This window comes from Papaver somniferum, unplaced genomic scaffold, assembly GCF_003573695.1.
Source record: "Papaver somniferum cultivar HN1 unplaced genomic scaffold, ASM357369v1 unplaced-scaffold_35, whole genome shotgun sequence".
NCBI classification, from domain to species: Eukaryota; Viridiplantae; Streptophyta; class Magnoliopsida; order Ranunculales; family Papaveraceae; genus Papaver; species Papaver somniferum.
This window is the reverse complement of record NW_020645971.1, coordinates 3,237,729-3,263,389: the sequence shown is the minus strand read 5'-3', so window position 1 is coordinate 3,263,389 and position 25,661 is coordinate 3,237,729. Positions and strand designations below refer to the sequence as shown.

The 25,661-nt window shown below is 37.5% G+C and overlaps 2 protein-coding genes across 2 annotated transcripts; both read left to right on the top strand.

The window, feature by feature from the left end:
- The first annotated feature begins 18,667 nt into the window (after positions 1-18,667).
- LOC113342244 lies at positions 18,668-20,052 on the top strand. The gene is made up of 2 exons (XM_026586844.1): positions 18,668-19,316; positions 19,409-20,052. Exons 1-2 carry the CDS (start codon positions 18,668-18,670, stop codon positions 20,050-20,052), a joined length of 1,293 nt encoding a protein of 430 aa, XP_026442629.1.
- Positions 20,053-20,931: 879 nt separating this feature from the next.
- LOC113342242 lies at positions 20,932-22,674 on the top strand. Its single transcript, XM_026586843.1, has 2 exons — positions 20,932-21,733; positions 21,971-22,674. Exons 1-2 carry the CDS (start codon positions 20,932-20,934, stop codon positions 22,672-22,674), a joined length of 1,506 nt encoding a protein of 501 aa, XP_026442628.1.
- Positions 22,675-25,661: the final 2,987 nt, after the last annotated feature.

Below are 25,661 nucleotides of genomic sequence, written 5' to 3'. Positions count from 1 at the left end.
TCCAACTTCTATCCCAGCCAACCAAAGAACAAGCTAGTCAAGTCTCATTCAGTATTCTAAAGTGATTGGCAATCTAACTTCCTATCAAACACCTTGAAGATCGAGGCTATACATGTATTGGTAGATCGTGCGCGTGCAAGTTTCTTATCACTATGTGAATTGTGCTAGAATCAGGGTGCCTAAATATCTAGACTAAGAATCCTAATAAACTACATATTTGCACAAGAGTCAACATTTCAAGGTAAATGAGCTCCATTTTTATGATTTTTCATTTTTTAATTTTTTTTTTTGGAATTTTTTAATTTTTTCAAAAAGAGGAGTTCTTTTTTCAATTATGGCATATTATCAAAGTATCTACTTTTCACCCCCAAACCTAAACTAAACATTGTCCTCAATGTTTCAAAATATGAACAAAATTATAATACAACATATGAAGAGGATCATGTTGAGTAGAGAAAAAGGAAAGAGAATACCCGATTTCGGCGAAAGCAAGATTAGAACTCCGTTATTCAAGGCAAATCCAACATATGTCAGCCGAGATCATATTGGATTAGCAAAATATATACAAAAGGAACAAAAGGATTTTTAAAATTTTTATCTACTGGATTATATACAAAAATTCACCATACACTAACAATCTAAAGAGTTGAGGATCAACCCAAAAGACAAAGTGTAGAGGTTTCAACAGCTTCACACAAATATAAACAAAGAAACGCAAGTGAAACTGTGAAACAAAATGAGCTACCCCCAAACCTGGATTTTTCAACAGATAAATTTTGGATACAAAATCTCGCAGTTTTGGGGTTCATCATGCACAAGGTCTAATCAAAGTGAACTTTGCTAGGGACGGGCACATGCTAATTCCAACTGTGGTTCCTCAAAGATATTATACTTAGATGCAAAATAGTCCAAAAGGACTTGGGAAGCACACAGTTCCAAACCTAGATTAGGGACTCTCAGAAAAATTGGTTTGACAATATGGGTACAAACCAACTCTAGGTTGGGTGGAAGGCTATCAGATTGTGACTTAGGCAAGAAAGTGACATCTAAGTGTCTCACATGCATGAGATCAGAGTATCAATATTATCAGTCACATCAGCATTATCTAAGTCACACTCAAGATGTGTAGCATGCTCATCATCACAAAAAATTTGCACAAGTCCTAATTCAGAATCGTGGTTATCCGATATATTCAAATTATCATCAACAGAAGCAATATATTGTGGCTTAAGTATGGAATCAGACACATCAACTATGTTTTCCTGCATAGGATCATTAGTGTCAACAGAAGATTTACCTAAGTCATGCTCTTCACAGGATAATTGCACAATATCAAAATCAGTATCAACATCACATGCATATGGAATATTAGAAGAAATATCATTCATGAAGGTCGGGGCAGAAAAGCCTATTGTATTTGAAACCAAAGGTTCCACAACATTTTCAGCATAGACATGTTCTTCTAACATAACATTATCATCATCATCATCATAGTAATATGCATACTTGTCCCTATTAGCAGTTGTGGTGTCATTAGTCAACTCATGTTCCTCTAGATTAGGTTCATATTCAATATCATACACATGAGAAGGACTAGACATGCTATTTTCAAAGTTCAATTCATTACCACCTATATCATGTGATAGTGTCTCAGTTTCCCTAATGGATTCCCATTGACGGGTTTTCTCCGCAATCTCAGCTAAAAATTTCCATGCATCATCCACAGTTTTATCAAGAAATTCACCATTACACATACACTCAACCATGGCTCGAGATTTAAAGTCTAGTCCCTCATAGAGGATAGCGACAAGTCTCCACTTCAAATCCATGGTGTGGACATTCGCTCAACAAATCATTAAAACGTTCAAAATAGTCAAAAACAGTTTCCTCATCCAATTGGACAAAACAATTGATACTTTGACGAATAGCGATGGTCCTATGATGTGGAAAGAATTTTTTAAAAAAGATCTGTGAGTTGGTCCCAAGTGTTGATTGATTGTGGTCTCAAACCGTAAAACCATGTTTTGGCCCTTTCCTTTAGAGAAAATGTAAACAAACGCAATTTCAGAGAGTCTTCGGACATATGATCAGGTTGCATAGTCCGACAAATTTGTTCAAACTCTCTTACATGAGTATAGGGGTTCTCAGAATCGAACCCTCGAAATAAAGGAAGTATTTGTATCATGCTTGCATTTATTTTAAAAGGGTTATTGGTTTGAGGTAAGACAATACATGATAATGGAATTTTTATTGTGGGATACATGTATTCATGGAGAGTACTAGGTTGGCCCATATTGAAAAGACACAAAGCCCACTATTTGGTTTTAAAGGGTTTTCAAAAATTTGGTTTTTTATGGGAAAATTTTGGTTTTTATGGGTTTTGAAAACTTTGGTTTTTTGGGATTAAAAATTTGGTTTTCGAAATAAGGAGCAATTTTTTTTATTTTTTTTTTTTTTTGTTGGGTTTTGAAGCCCAAATTTTAGTTTAAAAGAAACTACAAGCCTAACAAACAACTAAATTACAAGCCCAAATAAAGAAAGAAATAAAAATAAAACTAATTATTACAAACCCACAAAAAAAAGAAATAAAAATAAAACTAAAATTATTACAATCCCAAATAAAAATAAATAAATAAAAGAAATAAAATTAAAATAATTATTACATGCCCAAAAAGATAATTACAATTACAAGCCCAAAAGAGAATAACAATACAAACCAAAAAAATTACAAGCCCAAAAATTTGGGTTTGGGTTTAGGCTTACCTTTTTGGAGGGAAGCCCAGTTGGGCTTTTATCCCTTTTCTTAAGTTGCACAAGCCCAGTTGGGCTTGGGATCTTCCTAAACTTTTGTTGGAGAGGCCCAGTTGGGCTTTGGCTCTCAGCAACAAGCTCAGACCAGCAACTCAACAATAGCAGAAGGAAAACAACAGCACCAGAGGCTCAGCACCAGCAGCAGCAAGTGGCAAGCCCAGCAGCAGCAGCACAGCAGCAGAGGCTGGCAGCAGCAACAGGAAGCAGCAGCAGCAGCAACACCTGTTGGCTCAAAAAGAGAAGTAAGTTTCTCTTGAAAAAGAAGCAATGAGGAATCAATACAGCAGTGATATGCAAACTAAGATGCAAACTAATATGCAATATGCAAGATGCTAATGCAAGTTACACTAAGATGCAGTTAACCTAAGATGCAATGCAAAACAGTAAGATGCACAACAAGTTATGCAAAAACAGCAAACTAAGATACAAGAAAAACGTCAACAAAACAGCAGCCAAGTCCCCGGCAGCGGCGCCAAAAACTTGGTAGGTTTCTAAAAGACCTACAAACTAATACCGCAAGTGCACGGTGTCGAGGTGTAGAACAATGCAAATACGGGTCGATCCACAGGGACAAGGTGTGTGTAGTTGAAGCTTAGAGTTTCACTAAAACTGAGTTGTAACAAAGAGTCTTGGTTGTGTTAAAACATACTTGAGATGATGGCAGTGACTGAACTGAAAAACAGTAGAATGTAAAGCAAGTAAACAGGAACATGCTAGGGCTTTTGAATCCACCCCTAACTCACACTGACTATTCATCACTGACAGTAACTTTGTTTTTCTATAACCACCAGCAAGAGGGATGCCAATCCTCTATATATCAAGGGTCATTTTGATATGAAATCTCCTATCACAACTAAGGTATCTTCCCTAAGTATTAACTGTCTGTTTAAAGCACAATTAATCAAAAGAACAATATATAAAATCAAGCATGAGTTGCAGTTCAGCAACACTAGATGATTCTAACTACAATGGATGCCTGACATCCAATGTGAAAGACTAGTGTTGAAGCCCTAAGATGGAGTTTCACTATGAGCATTTACACACATCATGGCTACTGACAAGAGCATGAATAACAAGCAATAAGCTAGGGCTTCATCTCAACCCTAGCAGAACAGGTTAGAACATAATTGATAGTGCAAAACAATTGAAAATAACACAAAACAGTTGAACTAAAAACAGGACAGTTGAGGAACTGGCTAGTCCAGTCCTCTTGGGTGAAGCTCTGGCTAGCCCAGGCATGCCATATACAACACCCCAAGACTCTAATTTATAGTCAATTACAATTCCCCCAAAATATCCCCAAAAGCCCCAAATCAGTAAAATTAGGGTTTGCTAAAAATACAAATTAACCTCACCTAATTCTATGAATTCACTCAGTAGCTCTCACCCATGCTTCCAATTCATACATACAATCATTAAAACATAAAATCCCCAAAAATCCAAAATTAGGGTTTTATCAAAAATTGAATTAGCCCTTACCTAATCTCTGAAAACTCTTGAGTATGTCGACCCATGCTTCCTTATGGTCTCCTGATGCTTCCCACACCTTCAATTGCGTTTCTAGCTCACTAATTTCATCAACCCCTAAAACTAGGGTTTCAGTGGGAAGAATAGGTTGAGGGGTTGATGTAATGAGTGGCTAGGGGATAGGAGAATGATGGAGTGTAGTGGTGGCGGTATAGGCAGAGCAGGTGGTGGTGGTATAGGCAGAGCAGGTGGTGGTGATGGCGGACATGGGTTTTCTCTGCAGACGGTGAGGGAGGAGGTGGAGGAGAAGAGATCGATGGATTTAGGTTTAGGGATCGTTTGTTTTGGGGTATAGATATTAGGTACTAGGGTGTTGTGCGGGATCATCAATATTTGATGTTTTGTAAGGGGAATCCGTTGGATGAAAAGATGAAGGAATGATCCAACGGCGTGATGGAGATGGGTGTGGAAAGACCGTTGGATCTGAGATACATCAAAACTGACGGTCCAAGATGGAGTTAGGTGCTATAGTGTTATACAGGAACATCAAATCTCGATGTACTCTGATGTAACGACCGTTAGATGATGAAATGGATCCAATCTGACGGTTAAGAGGGGAAACGGGTTTGGGTATTGATTTTAGGCTTAGAAAATGGGTTTTGGGCTTAAACAATCTTGAGCCCACTTCTTCTTTAAGAACAATTTCTTCCTTTGTGAGCCCATTTTCATCCTTGAGTCTTCCATACCGCATTCTGCACTTCTTTTCCTCTAGAGTTTCCGCCGGCTTTCTCCGTTTCTTTGCACTTTTCGCTCCGCAACTCATCTAGTCTTTATTTATTACCTAAAAATGCAAAATTAATTAATAAAAATATTTATTCTTGAAAACAAAGAAAGTACAGAATATGGGATAAAATGTAGAATTAATGCACAAAAGATGAGTTAAATGCCAAGAAAAATATATAGAATCATGCACTTTTTCGCACTCATCAAATACCCCCAAACCTGAATTTTACTTGTCCTCAAGTAAAACAAAACTAAGGAAATCCTACCTATACCACTGTCGCTGGTTTCTCGAATGCATTTAGCGTATGCACTAAGCCTTTTAAACCACTAAGTGTCCCTAGTGGACGAGTGAAGTCTCGTGAAGGTTTGCTTAGAACGTACCTACAAAGTTCTAGGACAAAATATAAGCTCAGATTCCATCAAATGTGACATGTGCAAGACAGTAGAAGCTCACAGCAAAATGGAGATGTCAATCTAGCTATCAAAGGCACAATCCTAGCACTGATAACAACTAAAGACACGTGATAAGAGTGTAAAGTGTATCTACACATGTTTCTAGAATGACCTGAAGTTATGACTACTAATCACCAAGAGATAGTTTTTAGGCTAAGAACCGAATTCTAAACCAAGCTAGCTGTCCGGCTTTACGAGAATTGTGAATGTTCACCCAATGAGTTGGTGATATTTCAGTTTACCCCGTTATACATCGATGGCTGCACCCTCCTTGCTTATTACAAGACTATTTACAACAAAAGATGACTCTTTACATGACTCTTATTTACATTGATTACTCTCTTTTATTTTTGGAACAAGAGAGAACTATTGTCTTTAACATGACAAAACATGGAATAAATAAATACTTGATTGATTTTTATTTTTTTTTATTTCTTTTTTTATAAATTTTTTTTGATTTTTTTTTTGTAAGAAATAACTTTGATCTTTACAACATAGTGACACTTTTGATACATGAACAAAAAGAAAAACATAATTACATGACTCTTAGCAAGAGGTGGCCCTTATCGAATGCATCCGGTCAAATTCTATGGTTGCTTTTCTTAACGTATCCTCCAACTTCTATCCCAGCCAACCAAAGAACAAGCTAGTCAAGTCTCATTCAGTATTCTAAAGTGATTGGCAATCTAACTTCCTATCAAACACCTTGAAGATCGAGGCTATACATGTATTGGTAGATCGTGCGCGTGCAAGTTTCTTATCACTATGTGAATTGTGCTAGAATCAGGGTGCCTAAATATCTAGACTAAGAATCCTAATAAAACTACATATTTGCACAAGAGTCAACATTTCAAGGTAAATGAGCTCGATTTTTATGATTTTTCATTTTTTAAATTTTTTTTTTTTGGAATTTTTTAAATTTTTTCAAAAAGAGGGAGTTCTTGTTTTCAATTATGGCATATTATCAAAGTATCTACTTTTCACCCCCAAACCTAAACTAAACATTATCCTCAATGTTTCAAAATATGAACAAAATTATAATACAACATATGAAGAGGATCATGTTGAGTAGAGAAAAAGGAAAGAGAATACCCGATTTCGGCGTAAGCAAGATTAGAACTCCGTTATTCAAGGCAAGAATCCAACATATGTCAGCCGAGATCATATTGGATTAGCAAAATATATACAAAAGGAACAAAAGGATTTTTAAAATTTTTATCTACTGGATTATATACAGAAAATTCACCATACACTAACAATCTAAAGAGTTGAGGATCAACCCAAAAGACAAAGTGTAGAGGTTTCAACAGCTTCACACAAATATAACAACAAAGAAACGCAAGTGAAACTGTGAAACAAAATGAGCTACCCCCAAACCTGGATTTTTCAACATATATAATTTTGGGTACAAAATCTCGCAGTTTTGGGGGTTCATCATGCACAAGGTCTAACTCAAAGTGAACTTTGGTAGGGACGGGCAAACATGCTAATTCCAACTGTGGTTCCTCAAAGATATTATACTTAGATGCAAAATAGTCCAAAAGGACTTGGGAAGCACACAGTTCCAAACCTACATTAGGGACTCTCAGAAAAATTGGTTTGACAATATGGGTACAAACCAACTCTAGGTAGGATGCAAGGCTATCAGATTGTGACTTAGGCAAGAAAGTGACATCTAAGCGTCTCACATGCATGAGATCAAGAGTATCAATATTATCAGTCACATCAGCATTATCTAAGTCACACTCAAGATGTGTAGCATGCTCATCATCACAAAAAATTTGCACAAGTCCTAATTCAGAATCATGGTTATCCGATATATTCAAATTATCATCAACAGAAGCAATATATTGTGGCTTAAGTATGGAATCAGACACATCAACTATGTTTTCATGCATAGGATCATTAGTGTCAACAGAAGATTTACCTAAGTCATGCTCTTCACAGGATAATTGCACAATATCTAAATCAGTATCAACATCACATGCATATGAAATACTAGAAGATATATCATTCATGAAGGTCGGGGCAGAAAAGCCTAATGTATTTGAAACCAAAGGTTCCACAACATTTTCAGCATAGACATGTTCTTCTAACATAACATTATCATCATCATCATCATAGTAATATGCATACTTGTCCCTATTAGCAGTTGTGGTGTCATTAGTCAACTCATGTTCCTCTAGATTAGGTTCATATTCAATATCATACACATGAGAAGGACTAGACATGCTATTTTCAAAGTTCAATTCATTACCACCTATATCATGTGATAGTGTCTCAGTTTCCCTAATGGATTCCCATTGACGGGTTTTCTCCGCAATCTCAGCTAAAAATTTCCATGCATCATCCACAGTTTTATCAAGAAATTCACCATTACACATACACTCAACCATGGCTCGAGATTTAAAGTCTAGTCCCTCATAGAGGATAGCGACAAGTCTCCACTTATCAAAACCATGGTGTGGACATTCACTCAACAAATCATTAAAACGTTCAAAATAGTCAAAAACAGTTTCCTCATCCAATTGGACAAAACAATTGATACTTTGACGAATAGCGATGGTCCTATGATGTGGAAAGAATTTTTTAAAAAATAGATCTGTGAGTTGGTCCCAAGTGTTGATTGATTGTGGTCTCAAACCGTAAAACCATGTTTTGGCCCTTTCCTTTAGAGAAAATGTAAACAAACGCAATTTCAGAGAGTCTTCGGACATATGATCAGGTTGCATAGTCCGACAAATTTGTTCAAACTCTCTTACATGAGTATAGGGGTTCTCAGAATCGAACCCTCGAAATAAAGGAAGTATTTGTATCATGCTTGCATTTATTTTAAAAGGGTTATTGGTTTGAGGTAAGACAATACATGATAATGGAATTTTTATTGTGGGATACATGTATTCATGGAGAGTACTAGGTTGGCCCATATTGAAAAGACACAAAGCCCACTATTTGGTTTTAAAGGGTTTTCAAAAATTTGGTTTTTTTATGGGAAAATTTTGGTTTTTATGGGTTTTGAAAACTTTGGTTTTTATGGGATTAAAAATTTGGTTTTCGAAATAAGGAGCAATTTTTTTATTTTTTATTTTTTTTTTGTTGGGTTTTGAAGCCCAAATTTTAGTTTAAAAGAAACTACAAGCCTAACAAACAACTAAATTACAAGCCCAAATAAAGAAAGAAATAAAAATAAAACTAATTATTACAAACCCACAAAAAAAAAGAAAATAAAAATAAAACTAAAATTATTACAATCCCAAATAAAAATAAATAAATAAAAGAAATAAAATTAAAATAATTATTACATGCCCAAAAAGATAATTACAATTACAAGCCCAAAAGAGAATAACAATACAAACCAAAAAAATTACAAGCCCAAAAAATTTGGGTTTGGGTTTAGGCTTACCTTTTTGGAGGGAAGCCCAGTTGGGCTTTTATCCCTTTTCTTAAGTTGCACAAGCCCAGTTGGGCTTGGGATCTTCCTAAACTTTTGTTGGAGAGGCCCAGTTGGGCTTTGGCTCTCAGCAACAAGCTCAGACCAGCAACTCAACAATAGCAGAAGGAAAACAACAGCAACACCAGAGGCTCAGCACCAGCAGCAGCAAGTGGCAAGCCCAGCAGCAGCAGCACAGCAGCAGAGGCTGGCAGCAGCAACAGGAAGCAGCAGCAGCAGCAACACCTGTTGGCTCAAAAAGAGAAGTAAGTTTCTCTTGAAAAAGAAGCAATGAGGAATCAATACAGCAGTGATATGCAAACTAAGATGCAAACTAATATGCAATATGCAAGATGCTAATGCAAGTTACACTAAGATGCAGTTAACCTAAGATGCAATGCAAAACAGTAAGATGCACAGCAAGTTATGCAAAAACAACAAACTAAGATACAAGAAAAACGTCAACAAAACAGCAGCCAAGTCCCCGGCAGCGGCGCCAAAAACTTGGTAGGTTTCTAAAAGACCTACAAACTAATACCGCAAGTGCACGGTGTCGAGGTGTAGAACAATGCAAATACGGGTCGATCCACATGGACAAGGTGTGTGTAGTTGAAGCTTAGAGTTTCACTAAAACTGAGTTGTAACAAAGAGTCTTGGTTGTGTTAAAACATACTTGAGATGATGGCAGTGACTGAACTGAAAAACAGTAGAATGTAAAGCAAGTAAACAGGAACATGCTAGGGCTTTTGAATCCACCCCTAACTCACACTGACTATTCATCACTGACAGTAACTTTGTTTTTCTATAACCACCAGCAAGAGGGATGCCAATCCTCTATATATCAAGGGTCATTTTGATATGAAATCTCCTATCACAACTAAGGTATCTTCCCTAAGTATTCCCTAAGTATTTTGATATGAATTAACCTCACCTAATTCTATGAATTCACTCAGTAGCTCTCACCCATGCTTCCAATTCATACATACAATCATTAAAACATAAAATCCCCAAAAATCCAAAATTAGGGTTTTATCAAAAATTGAATTAGCCCTTACCTAATCTCTGAAAACTCTTGAGTATGTCGACCCATGCTTCCTTATGGTCTCCTGATGCTTCCCACACCTTCAATTGCGTTTCTAGCTCACTAATTTCATCAACCCCTAAAACTAGGGTTTCAGTGGGAAGAATAGGTTGAGGGGTTGATGTAATGAGTGGCTAGGGGATAGGAGAATGATGGAGTGTAGTGGTGGCGGTATAGGCAGAGAAGGTGGTGGTGGTATAGGCAGAGCAGGTGGTGGTGATGGCGGACATGGGTTTTCTCTGCAGACGGTGAGGGAGGAGGTGGAGGAGAAGAGATCGATGGATTTAGGTTTAGGGATCGTTTGTTTTGGGGTATAGATATTAGGTACTAGGGTGTTGTGCGGGATCATCAATATTTGATGTTTTGTAAGGGGAATCCGTTGGATGAAAAGATGAAGGAATGATCCAACGGCGTGATGGAGATGGGTGTGGAAAGACCGTTGGATCTGAGATACATCAAAACTGACGGTCCAAGATGGAGTTAGGTGCTATAGTGTTAGACAGGAACATCAAATCTCGATGTACTCTGATGTAACGACCGTTAGATGATGAAATGGATCCAATCTGACGGTTAAGAGGGGAAACGGGTTTGGGTATTGATTTTAGGCTTAGAAAATGGGTTTTGGGCTTAAACAATCTTGAGCCCACTTCTTATTTAAGAACAATTTCTTCCTTTGTGAGCCCATTTTCATCCTTGAGTCTTCCATACCGCATTCTGCACTTCTTTTCCTCTAGAGTTTCCGCCGGCTTTCTCTGTGTCTTTGCACTTTTCGCTCCGCAACTCATCTAGTCTTTATTTATTACCTAAAAATGCAAAATTAATTAATAAAAATATTTATTCTTGAAAACAAAGAAAGTACAGAATATGGGATAAAATGTAGAATTAATGCACAAAAGATGAGTTAAATGCCAAGAAAAATATATAGAATCATGCACTTTTTCGCACTCATCATTAACCAAAGGGTTATCCATATGAGCACTTTCATATCAACCATGTTCTTCTTCACCATAACTAGTTCAAATGACTTAAATGAACTAGTTAGAGAGTTGTTCAATTGCAAGGAAATCTTATTTAACTATACACGATACAATCGAAGCAAAAACGATTTGATTCACTCGAATCGGTTCATGAACTTTATAGCCACGGTTTGCATTTAACATTCCTTAGTTAATATGAATAAGTTCACAAACAATCGTCTTTAGATATAACCAGCTTAATTTCGCCGACTTAGTTCGCGGACGTAAGTTCCCGGAAGGAGTTCTCAAACTCCAACAGATTTTCTCGGGTCGAGAACTTCCGCCAGTTCTCGCACTGGGTTCGCGGGCTGAGTTCGCGGACTGAGTTCACGACTCTTGTTCCGGTTCTCTTGATCAATAAAGTTCGCAAACTTCGGTTCAAGGAAAAATGACTTATACATATATGTGTTGCCACACAATTCTAATATCCATCATTGGTTATATAATCTAAACTCTCATTTCAATCATTGAAACATTCTTAGAGGAAGTTATGTAGTTGTTATTCAAACCATTTTTCGTCGAAGCAATTTTCAAAGTGATTGAAACATTTCATGACTTTCGTCACTAGGTAAAGATGAACTTGGCTAAAGCAAAAGCTTACCAACACATATTTCGAGAAATAGATAGGCGAGATAAACTCGGCTCGAAATAGCAAATGTGTATAATCAAAGTCTATATAGCAAAACGGCTTTTGTCTCAAAATAGGAGATAGAGTAGATAGACTTTTGAGTGATAGATAAGTTCAAGTCTCCACATACATTTTAGTCGATGAAATTACACCAGTTCCTTGAGTAGTCCTTCGTCTTGTATGATGATTCTCATGGAGTTCTTGAGCTCAACTACACTTTCTATCCTAGTCCAAGACTTAGCTATAGTAGACTAGAAATCAAGACTTATAGTTTTGATCACTAATATTGACAAACATGCTTGAGATAGAAACGCATGCGAGTTCGAACCGAGCAATGCTCTAACAAAAGGTTTCCCTGTTTGATTATTAAAAAGAGGATTAAAATCGACAATTCTGCCTTCTTTAGGGTTGTGAGTTGTGCGTACGTGAATCCTTTGAGCTGTATAAAGGTTCTGTAACCCTACATTCCTTTTTCCTTCTTTAAAAAACTTTTTTGGTCACAAGGGTGCTTGTTGAGCTTGATTTCTGAATTTCTCTCACAATCTCATACTTGTATGGAGACTCCAAACATCATGTCTTCCGAAGGAAAATAGGTTAATATGATTGTTAAGCCATCAATCATGAAGGAAAAAGATATATCTCCGCTACCCTCTTCCTTGAAAAGAAAAAGGAGGAATGTGAGGAAACCAAGGGCTGTCCCTTCAAATCTTCAGAAGTTTTCTGGTGTTCTTGAAGAGTTGAAGGAAACAAGAAAGGAGACACTGCAAATAAAGGCTATTATTTTTAGGACTCTTGAAATTCAGAAGGCCCTGGTTCGGCATCTGTCAAGAAGGTTTGTTAGAATTGACTCCTATCTTCATGAACCTTATGTTCCAATGGCTGTTGACGACAAGGAGTTCGGGGACGATAAATAATTTTTCAAAGGTCTTCATGTCTTTGAAACTTCTTATGAGAATTTATTCTTGTGTTTTAAGAAGGATAACTAGGGTTTGGAATAACAATTATTGTGACTACACATAACTATTTCCAATGTTTTTTCATCTTGCAATGTTTTTAGATTTATTTATTTAAATTCTAAATTTTATTTGGAAGATGATTTTGCAGTATTAATCTTTATTGGTTTATATATTGCAAAAATTGTTATGGGATATGTGTGTTTACGTCCGTGAACTATGATTGTCCCATATATGTCAAAAGTTAAGCCTATTGTGTCATTATGCAAATATTGATGGAATATAGGATGAACTTTTGATTAAAAAAATTAAGTCTATTATATGTGTTTATCCATATATTAATGGAAAATAGAATGAATCTTTGAATATTCCGCAGTATTGATCTTTCCCTGATCCACTTCTTTGTGAATATACTTTGTGGCTCTGTAAGTTCTCTTATGTTGAGCATTTCCGATTAAATTAATCATGGGTTCTCTTGTGGTTAATTTAATTGAGTTTTCTGGATACAAATTCATGTTTCATGTGATTTGTTAATGTCCAAAGAAATCCTTATTTTCTTGTAAAAGTAAGGTCGCTCTTGTTGTTCTTTAGGGAATGACATTTTATGGGGGAGAGTTCTTTTTGAACTTGTGCTTAATTGCCAAATCTTTGTGGGGAGGGCGGCTGTGGAATATTGTAGGAGGGTTCTTGTATCTTTATAAACTTCTTGATGAATACACTAATTTTCGACTATGTGAAATCATCCAAACAAAGTTGATATGTTGTTTTTTAGTCATGAAGTATCTCTATGAGAATTTCATTATGATCCCGCTAGTTTCGTACCTTTGCCAATTTATATTGACAAAAAGGGGGAGAATTAATGTGTAGTACATACTACAAATACATACAGTTTACGGATCATTATGTAAGGGGGAGTGGTTTTCATGTGAGATGAAGTACTGACTAAGGGGGAGTGATACATATCACCATAGTACTGTTTTCAAAGTTGTGATACAATTGGACTTTGATGTTGTGTAATAATACTATGACATTGTATAACAATGATTTGAGAGCTACTATTTTCTCATTGTTATAGCTACGGATCTTCAACAACTATGATGCTGAGTTGAACACATTCAGAATCACTGGAGTACTTGGAAGTGACGAAGATTTCGAGTAATGTTGAAGAACCAAGGAAATTAAACATTTGGATGAGAAGCTACAAAGTTTATTTATTTTGTAATCCATATGTATTGACAGTTTTGTCACTAAAATTGACAAATGGGCAGATTTTTAGAGCACTGCTCGGTCGAACTCGCAAGCGTTGTTATCTCAAGATTGTTTGTAAAGTTTAGTTGCCAAAACTATAAGTCTTGATTTTTAGTCTACTTATAGATAAGTCTCGGATTATGATAGTATAGTTGAGCATTAGACTTCACGACGTTCTTCGATTGAAGACGAAGAACTACTAAGGGGATCTTGTGGAACTTCATCAACAAAAGGTATGTGGAGACTTGAACTCATCTATCACTCAAAAGTCTATCTACTCTATCTCCTATTTGAGACAAAAGTCATATAGCTATATAGACTTCGATTATACACATTTGATATTTCGAGATGAGTTTAACTCACTTACATATTTATCGATATGTGTTGGCAAGCTTTCGCTTTAACCAAGTTCATCTTATATTCTTGACGAAAGTCAAAAGATGGTCATGTGAAAATCGCCTTGTAACATCTTACATGATTTGTGTGATGTTAGAGCATCGCTCGGTCGAACTCACATGCGTTGCTATCTCAAGCATGTTTGTCAATATTAGTGATCAAAACTATATGTCTTGATTTCTAGTATACTTATGACTAAGTCTCGATCTAGGATAGTTAGGAATAGTTGAGCTCCAGACTCCATGGCGGTTATCTTGCAAAGACGAAGAACTACTCAAGGAACCAGTGGAACTTCATCCGACCAAAAGGTATGTGGAGACTTGAACTCATCTTGTCACTCAAAAGTCTATCTACTCTCTCTCCTACTCTTGAGACAGAAGTCGTATAAGTATGATAGTTTTCATACATACATAAACATCATAAGATTCATCATAGTCATAATCCTCTCCATTTTCATCTGAAGCATAATTACCAGCTGGAACAAGCTTAATAGGAGATTGAGCTTTCTCCTTAATTGACATTCTATCCATTTGCTCATTTTTTTCCTTGAAATAATCTTTTCTAAAGGCTGGATCCCTAATGAAATTAGCACGCACTTCATCAATCTGAATAGTACTTTACTCCTCTAGTTCCTCCGTAGACAAAATATTATCCATATCAAAAACAGTTTCCTCCAACCCTGCTGGAATATCCTTGTTATGCTCACGATTTGGAGTTTCCTCATTAGACTTTGAATTGGTAGCCATGATCTTGGCAGCTTTCTTGGCCACTTTTCTAGCTTGTTTCCTTGCTAGAATATCTGCATCAACTTCGCCCCAATCCTTCGAACCCATACTATTATCTGAGTCACTAGAATCATCATTTGTTTCTTCCTCCACCAAAGCCTCACTAGAATCATTGGCAAGCCCTAACTCAGAAGCTAGGGCACCATACTTTTTATTCACCACTAATTCTGTTTGGAAAAGCTCATTCACAAAAGGAGTTTCAAAAGATTTAAATTTAAAAGGTATACCCTTATTAGGGGAGTTCTTACCCTTTATTGTTGTCCAATCCTCCTTAGAAGTGTTAACCATCCCTAGCTTTGAAGTAGACACGGAAGTATTCTCCAAAATTGAGTTTGGCATGGACCCTGGCTTTGAAGAGTTTAGAACGGACCCAGACATTTGATTTGTATTCAAACTATAGGAGTTAGTCACGGCCTGAATATGACCCATAGATTGCTTGGACATGGTTTGTTTAGAATTTCCAAAATTTTCACGATGTTGTTCAAAGTTTTGTTTAGCCACGGACGCTTGCTGAGTTTCTAAATTCAACACAGAATTTTGATTGGCCACGGACTCCAAATTCAAGATGGAATTGGATTTGGTCACCGACCCTGACTTTATCCCGGTTTGAACTTGCGTAACAACTACATTAACTTCAGGAGCAGATTCAGTTCGTGCAGCAATACCTTTTCTCGTAGCAATAACATTCTTACACCTGTTCAGTTTGAGTTGTGCTTCCCAATATTCTATAAAAGAGTTATGAGGCTCTTCCTTCAACAGTTTATCCTCAGCGCACTCTTGAACTGGAGTAGCCTTAGAAACAAAGTTACTAGTTGTTGCTACTTCTTTCACATTCCCTTTCTCGAACTGAACACCTTCCCTTGCTGAAAAAACATCTCTACTGTTTGAATCGGTAGCAATAGGTTTAACGTTATTTGCATGATCTGCATGGGGATTTTTATGCACCTCCTTCCAAGCATATTTGATAGTTTTATCCTCTTTGTCATTCTTAACATTTTCAGCAAAATATTTCTTTTCAGCATTAACACTTCCTAAAATCTTACGAGCAGCAAGACAATTCTCAAAATTATGACCCATAAACTTACAGTGAGTACAAAACTTGATGTTCTCTAAGTCTTGTATTTCAACATACTGCCAGAATTCCTTACCATTTGCTTTCAAACGAATTCTTTTAGGGATCATCTTAGCAAAGTCAACATCTATCATCACAACAGCATAGTTTCCAACATCATGATCCCAATTTTTTTGATCAATAGCAATTGGTTTCCCAAGAATTTTAGCAATGGATAGTAGAATTTTCTTCGTCCATAACTCAATGTACAAGCCAGGGAAGCTTACCCAAACAGTAGCGCGAGTAGTATTCTGTCTTTCCGGATCAAAGTTTGGATAAAAATTGAAAACTCTAAGTTGTTGATTCTGTATCACCCAAGTCTCACCATGCCATACACGTTCCTTGTCCTCAGCTGAAACTAACTTTATGATGAAAAACCCTTTTGTCATTGGAACCAGCTTGCATCTTCCATCACCAAAACCCCATTGTTCTTCAAAACTTTTTTGAACATCTGCAAGTTTTAATCCCTTAAAATTCAATCTCCCAATGAGACTGAACTGGAATATATCACGTCCCTCTTGAGTAAGATCACTAGGCAATTCCAATGCTGGTTCTTCAAGATAGGTAGTCGCCTCAGGAAGGGATAATAAATCTGAATCTGTAAGCATATAGGGTTTTTTACCATTAACCAAATCAACAAAACTCACGGTTTTCACTCCATGAGGATTAATAGTTGAAACAAAAGAACAAGGATGAAGGAAAAAACGTGGAAAAACTGAAACCCTAAGAAAGAAATGCCAATTTTTTTTATTATTTTTTTTTGGAGAGAAAAAATCACACTTTTAAGCTTCTCCAAATATTAGTAATTTAGGTCTCAAGGTTCAAAAGGGAAGGTCGCCAAGACCTGCTCAATCTAACCAAGCTCAAAATCCTATTAAGCTTATTCCTGGTAATTACGCTTCAGATGAAGACGAAGTTGGAGAATATTATGATGATTTGGAGAATACAAACATTATGGCAACAATTTTTGTTCTTCCAGGCAACAAGAATAAATCTAAACAGTATAGAATTGATAGTCAACGCGGGAGACGGAGAAGATAACTCTTCCAGTTTCTTTTTGGTTTAAAGAGTTGCTATTTTTTTGAAGCTATTTTTAGTTTTTCTAGAAGTTTTTTCTTTTTCCCCTTTGGTTTATAGGGGTGGGGGCCTTTGAGCCCCCTTTTGTAATTCTTATAATTACGTTTTTTTCTTTAATAAACTTTTGGACTTAGCAAAAAAAAACATGCCTAGGATCAATTTTGAGTAGACTTGTACCTTCATGCCCATGCCCATGATTAAATTTGACATGCCCAAGTGTAAATTTGACATGCCTAGGATCAATTTTGAGATTCCTAAGACCGTAGACTTGTTCTTTCATGCCCATGCCTAAGATTCTATTTGAGATGCCCAAGACCGTAGGATTGTGCTTTCATGCCCATGCGTAACATTCAATTTGATATGCCCAAGTTTAAATTTGACATGCCTAGAATCAATTTTGAGATGCCCAATATCGTAGGCTTGTACTTTCATGCCCATGCCCATGCCCATGATTAAATTTGACCTGCCCAAGTTTAAATTTGACAAGCCTAGGGTCAATTTTGAGATTCCTAAGACCCTAGGCTTGTTCTTTCATGCCCATGCCCAAGATTCAATTTGACATGCCCAAGTTTAAATTTGACATGTCTAGGATCAATTTTTCAGATGCCCAAGACCGTAGGGTTATGCATTCATTCCCATTCCAAACATTCAATTTGATATGCCCAAGTTTAAATTTGACTTGCCTAGGATCAATTTTAAGATGCCAAAGACCGTAGGGTTGTGCTTTCATGCCCATTCCCAACATTCAATTTGATACCCCCAAGTTTAAATTTGACATGCCTAGGATCAATTTTGAGATGCCCAATACCGTAGGGTTGTGATTTCATGCCCATGCCCATGATTAAATTTGACATGCTTAAGTTTAAACTTGACATGCCTAGGATCAATTTTGAGATTCCTAAAACCGTGGGCTTGTTCTTTCATGCCCATGCCGAAGATTCAATTTGACTTTCCCAAGTTTAAATTTGACATGCCTATGATCAATTTTGAGATTCCCTAGACCGTAGGGTTGGGGCATGAAAGCACAAATGAACAATTTGAAAAAATGAGGAGAGAGAAAGTCTGGCGCTTCCTCTAGGGTTTTCAAAAAAAAAATTTCTTCAATCTCTGCTTTGATTCACGATGGTTGAAGATACAGAAACAACAGCTTCCAAATCTACTTGACCGCAACAATCTTTTGTAGACAAGGTGAAGGCAAAGCAAACTTTGAAGCCTACATGTGTTGATATTAATAGTTTACCAAATCCTACGTTGATTGACGGAGAACCTTCTCTAATCATTCCTGTAGAATTCTATCAAGAAGGATGCAAACCTTTTGAACACAATTTTATTGCGCGTTTAAACTTCACAGGTTTGAAGTTCGTGGAGGTGAAATCCTGTTTGGTTAGTCAATGGCAGATAAACCCTAATTCAGTTAGGTTTATGACTATGAGTAAGGGATTTTTCGTCATTATGTTACAAGATGTTGAAACTAAAGAGAGGATTCGTCAAAAAAAGTGGTATGTAAACCAACATGAGCTCAAACTCATGGATTGGTATCCTGGTTTTGATCCAGAACGCCAGAAAACTTCCCATGCAAACGTATGGGCACACTTTCCTGGTTTTCATGCAGAGCTATTGAATGAAAAGAATTTGTTATCCATGGGAAAGGTCTTAGGTACTCCGATTGTGGTTGATCAGAGAACCCTAAATCTTGAATTTGGAAAATTTGCGTCTGTCTTGGTTGATGTTTATTTTGCCAAACATATTCCAAGCAGAATTAAGCTTACAGCTGGAGGTCGCACATTCTGGCAGTATCTTGATATTCCAAAATCACCAAAATTTTGTATGAAGTGCAGCATCATCGGGCATAATGATGATGAGTGCAGGCGCCAATCAAAGAATGATGAGCAAACAACCAAGGCTTACACTGCGGATAAAGGTGACTCTTCTAAGGGCTGGCAGAATGCAAGGAACAAGAGGCATCGTAAGGGTAAGAACGCTGGAAACGCTAATGTAAATTCTGGTGAGGAGAATGCAAACACTGGTATGGGTGATTTTTCCAGTGTGCCGGTTGATGTTGGGGAGAATGTTGTTGGTGTGGAGTAAACCAATCAGCTTGAGATGGAACTAGCTTCTTCTGAAGCTCAACTTCGAGCAGCGTCTGAGGCTGTTGAGACGGCTAAACAGGCGTTGGCTGCGAAAAAGCATTAGCTAACAGGTTGTTAGTGGGTGAAACTACAACCTCAGCTAAGTCATTTACGAGTGGTGAATTGGCAAGAACTAATCACTCAAATACTGATAAGAACAATGCTAGTTTTTCTTCTACTCCTGTTGAAACTGCTGGCGAAAAAGACCATCTAGTTCAAGACAGGGTGGTTGATAATATTGGGGATACGCCAATTTACAATGCTTTAACTGAAACTATAGTTGTAATTTCGCCTAATAAATTCAACATCTTGAATGATGAGTTGGATTTAGATAATTCTGTGCAACACTCCAATGATCAAGAGGAGGAGAGTTCGGATGAAGAATTAACGCCTGAGAAAGCAGCTTCAGGTGTCAAGGGTTCTAAGTGGGATGAGATACCTATGGAGCAAGTTAAACCAAAACAGACCAAGAAGCCTGAACGTGTTCGTGTTTCAAACTCTCAGCAAAGCGCTTCTCAGAGTGACTCGCAACAAAGCACTAATGCAGATTCCAAGTCTGATTCGGACACTGAGGTTAATGAACTGGGAATCCGAGTTTGCAAGGGATTTTCTCCAATTATAGAAAAAAGGGATCCGAGTAAGAATCCAAAAGTTATTAATAAACCTAAGAAGATTGTTTCCTAACGCGTGTGCTCTATTGGAATGTCAATGGGGTGGCGAAGGTGGAGGCTGGTTTGAAGTTACGTGAGTTAGTTAATGTATATAAGACGGTGATAATTTGTATTGTTGAGCCGAAAATACCTTACTCTGACGGTGTTATGTTTAGGCTTAATTTAGCTGGTTTTATAAAGAAGGCAGTTCATAATTCTTCTTCAAATTCTATTGGTAATCTTTGGATTCTTTGGAGTGGGGATATTGAAGAGCCAATGGTGTTAAATATGACTAGACATGCCATCACGGTGAAAACTGAGGGGGTCTTGATTTATTTTGTTCATGCTAGTTATATACAAGTTTTTAGAAGGAGGTTATGGAGTCAACTTTCTGCAAAGGATTCTACAACTCCTTGGCAGGTAATGGGTGATTTTAACTGTGTTCCGTAATGACGAGAAGAAAGGGGGTAGAGAAACTCGTACTTCTTGTATCAATGAATTCAGTGATTGGATGGAGGAGAACAGTCTTTTTGAAGCGGACTCTTTGGGTTAGAAATTCACTTGGACTAATGGTCAATTGGGTATGCGTAGAATTCTTAGCAAGTTGGGCCGTGCTATTATTAATGAACCTTGGTTAACAAAGTTTTCGAATTGGCGGTGTAAAGATCTTCCAAGAGAAGTTTCCGACCATTCAACCCTTATTGGTTTTCCTTTTATTGCTCTGAGGCCAAGGCGTGCTCCTTTTTGAATTCTAGAAAACGTGGTTTACACATCCTGATTTTTTGAGAATGGTTGAGGTTTCTTGGGATGATCCGATATATGGTAATCCAGATTTTATTTTTCCTTTCAAACTGAAGCGTTCGAAGGAAGCTATGAAGTTGTGGAATCAGCAAGTGTTTGTAAATGTCAATGCATGGTTAGCAGAAATTCGGATGAGGATCCCTTTAATACTTCAAAACAGAATGTGATGAAGGATGCTTTGGTTGCTGTCCAGGAGGTGCGTATGCAACAACATATTATGTTAAAGCAAAAATCTCGTAACAAATGGATTTTGGAGGGTTCAAGTAATACTTCTTACTTTCATAGTACTATCAAAACTCGTAGAAGCACCAATACTATTTCAGAGTTGGTGGCTGAAGATGGGTCAATTATCAATGAGCCGAACCAATTAAGGGATCATGTGGTTTCTTATTATGAGGCTAAATTTAATGGGGATGACTTACCAATTGATGAGCACTTGTTTGAGTATGAGCATAATTCCATATATTTGGAGGAGAGTCGGATGTTGGATGTTATTCCTTCAATGGAGGAAATTAAAGCGGCGGTTTTTGATTTAGGGGTGGATAGTGTTCCAGGTCCGGATGGATTCTCAGGGTGTTTTTATAGACACTATTGGGATTTAATTCATCAATACCTATCTAAGGCTATTATTTTTTGCCGGAATAACAAAACTATTCCTAATGGGGCTAACTCTAGCCTCATTCTTTTGCTTGCTAAGGTGAGAGGCACTGATAGTTTAAGGAAATATAAACCTATTGGTCTAAGTAATTTTTTCTTCAAAATCTTTACTAAAATTCTGGCTACTAGACTTGGTAAGGTCTTGGATAATTTGGTCTCGGAGGAACAAGTGGCTTTTATGAAGGGGAGGAATATTCATGAAAACATTAGTTTGGCTTCAGAGATGGTGAATGAGCTTCACATTAAAAGGAAGGATGGTAATTTGGGTCTCAAACTTGATATTTCTCAGGCTTTTGATACGGTTAGTTGGTCTTTTGTTATGGAGGTGTTCCGAAGGTATGGTTTTTCAGAGGATTGGTGTACTTGGATTCACAATATTCTGAAATCTGCTAGAATTTCTATTCTTCTTAATGGAAGCCCGGAGGGTTTTTTCAAGATTAATAGGGGTTTACATCAGGGGGATCCTCTTTCGCCGCTTATCTTTGTTTTGATAGAGGATGTTCTGAGTAGAAACATCACAAAACTCTTTCAAAATAAGTGCATGACTCATATGCTGAAGCGTAATGGTATTGATCCAACTCATTTTTTCTTTGCTGATGATATTACGATCTTTTGTAAGGGAAATATGAAGAATCTGACAAGCTTGGTGAAGCTGCTTGATGATTATCAACGTGCTTCTGGTCAGCGTGTTTGTAGGGAGAAGAGAAAGATATACTTTGGTGGAGGGTCTTTGAATAGGCGCCAAACAATTGTAGATTTCTTAGGCATGAAAGTCACTTATTTCCCGGATCGATATTTGGGTGTTAAAGTGATGCCTGGGGCGGTGAAGTATAGACATATCAACAATGTTGTGGACAAACTTAAAGACCAGCTTTCGGTTTTTAAAGGTAAGATGCTTTCCTTTCAAGATAGCGTGGTACTTGTTAAAACTGTCCTTTCTAGCTATGCGATTCATAACATGGCTGTGTATAAGTGGCCAGTAAAATTTGTTAAACAATGTGAACGAGTGATTCGTAACTTCCTTTGGTCGGGAGACTCGAATCTTTCTAGAGATTTTGTGGTGGGATATGACAAGATTTGCAGTCCGGTGAGGGAAGGTGGTCTTGGGTTAACTAGTTTAATAGCTATGAACAAGGCGCTGATCATGAAGCTGTGGTGGATATTAAAGCTTCAAAGAAGAAATGGGCTAGTTTCTTAGAATCTAAGTTCACTTGCAGAGATGGCCGTCTTAAGATGGCTGGGTTAAATCTTCGATCCTTCCTGGAATTCGTTGGGTGCATCAAGATGTGATTCGCAATACCAAATCTTTGATTGGGGATGAGAGGGATACTTCACTATTTTATGATGTCTGGTACGGAACTGAAGCCTTGGATGAAGTTTTGCACCGCACTGACCTTGATAGAAATGCAAGGGTGAGTGATATTATTGTGCAGGGATAGTGGCAGTTGGAGGGGGTTCATTTCCAGGACCTTACTAATGCTGAAGTTGTGCTGGGGAGTTGCCAAGGCGTCGTAATGGCAGTGATAAGAAGATATGGATGCCAGACTTCAAAGAATTTTTTTCTATCAAGTCTGCAAAGGAGCTAGTTAGGATTAAATATCCAATTTTGGAGGAGGCTAAGTTGTTATTGAAGAAAGTCGTACACCCTTCACTGGCGGCTCAAAATTGGAAGTTTGTTCGTGGCGCTTGTGCAACTTTGGACAAGGTGTGTAGCAGGTTCAAGATAGCTTTGGCGTCTAAGTGCAGCGTTTGTCAAAATGCGGAGGAGTCTTTGGAGCTGTAGCTTTGCGAAACAAGCATGGGAGTGGCTGGCAGGCATTTTTAATATGCAACCGGAATATAACTTGATTATTTCTTACAATAAAGCTCGTCTACGTAGTAGCATTGTTAAGGAATTATGGCTGGTGGCTAAAATGGTGATGAGATCTGAGTTATGGTTTACAAGAAATAAGAAGGTGTATGAGAAGAATGATCATTGCTGGTCATTTTTCCAAAAACGAGTATTCAACTTGATTCATGAGTACTCAGTGCGAATGAGGGGTTTCATGCATAATACGGTGACAGATCTGAAGGTGCTTCATTTCTTCCGCGTTAGCTTCAGAAAAGTGAAACACATTGATCCTAAAGCTTTTTATTGGATGCCACCAAATCATAATGAGTTGCTTCTTTGTACTGATGGTGCCTAGAGGGGAAATCCAGGGGTGGCGGGAGCTGTGGTAGTGGCGAGGAATGCTAATTCTGAGGTTGTTGGAGCTATGTCCATTGGCTTGGTCATAACTTCAAATTTTTTGGCGGAGCTATATGGTATTCTTGTTGGTCTGGAATGGGCTACTAAATGGGGTTACATGCAGATTTTGATTCGCTCGGATTCTTCTAGCGTAATTACTGCTTTGGAGAATGATAGTGTTCCATGGTTTGCACAACAAAGGTGGATCGATTTTAAGAATTTGTACGACTCTATCAGGTTTGCACATACCTTTCGTGAAGCAAATTTTGCAGCAGGTGGTATGGCTAAGCGTGGATGTTTTTTAGAAGATGGAGTGGGGTTACACTTTTTTGGTCGCCCGACCTTTTTACATTCTATTGAATTTCCCAGTGTAACTTATTATCATTTTAAATAGTTTTTTGAGTTTTTGGGGTTGCTGTGACCTCTTTTCTCATAAACTATCTTGTAAATATTATTTTTGATCAATACAATTTTTTAACTTATAAAAATAAAACTACACCGTAGGGTTGTGCTTTCACGCCCATGCCCAACATTCAATTTCATATGCCCAAGTTTAAATTTGACTTGCCTAGGATCAATTTAGAGATGCCAATACCGTAGGCTTGTACTTTCATGCCCATGCCCATGATTAAATTTGACATGCCCAAGTTTAAATTTGACATGCCTAGGATCAATTTTGAGATTCCTAAGACCGGAGGATTATTCTTTCATGCCCATGCCTAAGATTCAATTTGACATGCCCAAGTTTAAATTTGACATGCCTAGGATCAACTTTGAGATGCCCAAGACTGTAAGGTTGTGCGTTCATGCCCGTGCCTAACATTCAATTTGGTATGCCCAAGTTTAAATTTGACATTCCTAGGATCAATTTTGAGATGCCCAAGACCGTAGGGTTGTGCTTTCATGCCTATGCGGAACATTCAATTTGATATGCACAATTTTAAACTTGAAATGCCTAGGATCAATTTTGAGATGCCCAATACTGTATCCTTGTACTTTCATGCCCATGCCCATGATTAAATTTGGCATGCCCAAGTTTAAATTTGAAATGCCTAGGATCAATTTTGAGATTCCTAAGACTGTAGGCTTGTTCTTTCATGCCCATGCCCATGCCCAAGATTCAACTTGACATGCCCAAGTTTAAATTTGACATGCCTAGGATCAATTTTCAGATGCCCAAGACCGTAGGGTTATGCATTCATGCCCATAGCCATGCCCAACATTCAATTTGATATGCCCAAGTTTAAATTTGACTTGCCTAGGATCAATTTTAAGATGCCCAAGACCGTAGGGTTATGCTTTCATCCCCATGCCCAACATTCAATTTGATATCCCCAAGTTTAAATTTAACATGCCTAGGATCAGTTTTGAGATGCAAAATACCGTAGGGTTGTGCTTTCATGCCCATGCCCATGATTGAATTTGACATGCTTAATTTTAAATTTGACATGCCTATGATAAATTTTGAGATTCCTAAAACTGTGGGCTTGTTCTTTCATGCCCATGCCCAAGATTCAATTTGACTTTCCCAAGTTTAAATTTGACATGCCTGGGATCAATTTTGAGATTCCCTAGACCGTAGGGTTGTGCTTTCATGCCCATGCCCAACATTTAATTTCATATGCCCAAATTTAAATTTGACATGCCTAGGACCAATTTAAAGATGCCCAAGACCGTAGGGTTGTGCTTTCATGCCCATGCCGAACATTCAATTTGATATGCCCAAGTTTAAATTTAACATGCCTAGGATCAATTTTGAGATGCCCAATACCGTATCCTTGTACTTTCATGCCCATTCCCATGATTAAATTTGACATGCCCAAGTTTAAATTTGACATGCCTAGGATCAATTTTGAGATTCCTAAGATCATAGGCTTGTTCTTTCATGCCCATGCCTAAGATTAAATTTGACATGCCCAAGTCTAAATTCGACATGCCTAGGATCAATTTTTAGATGC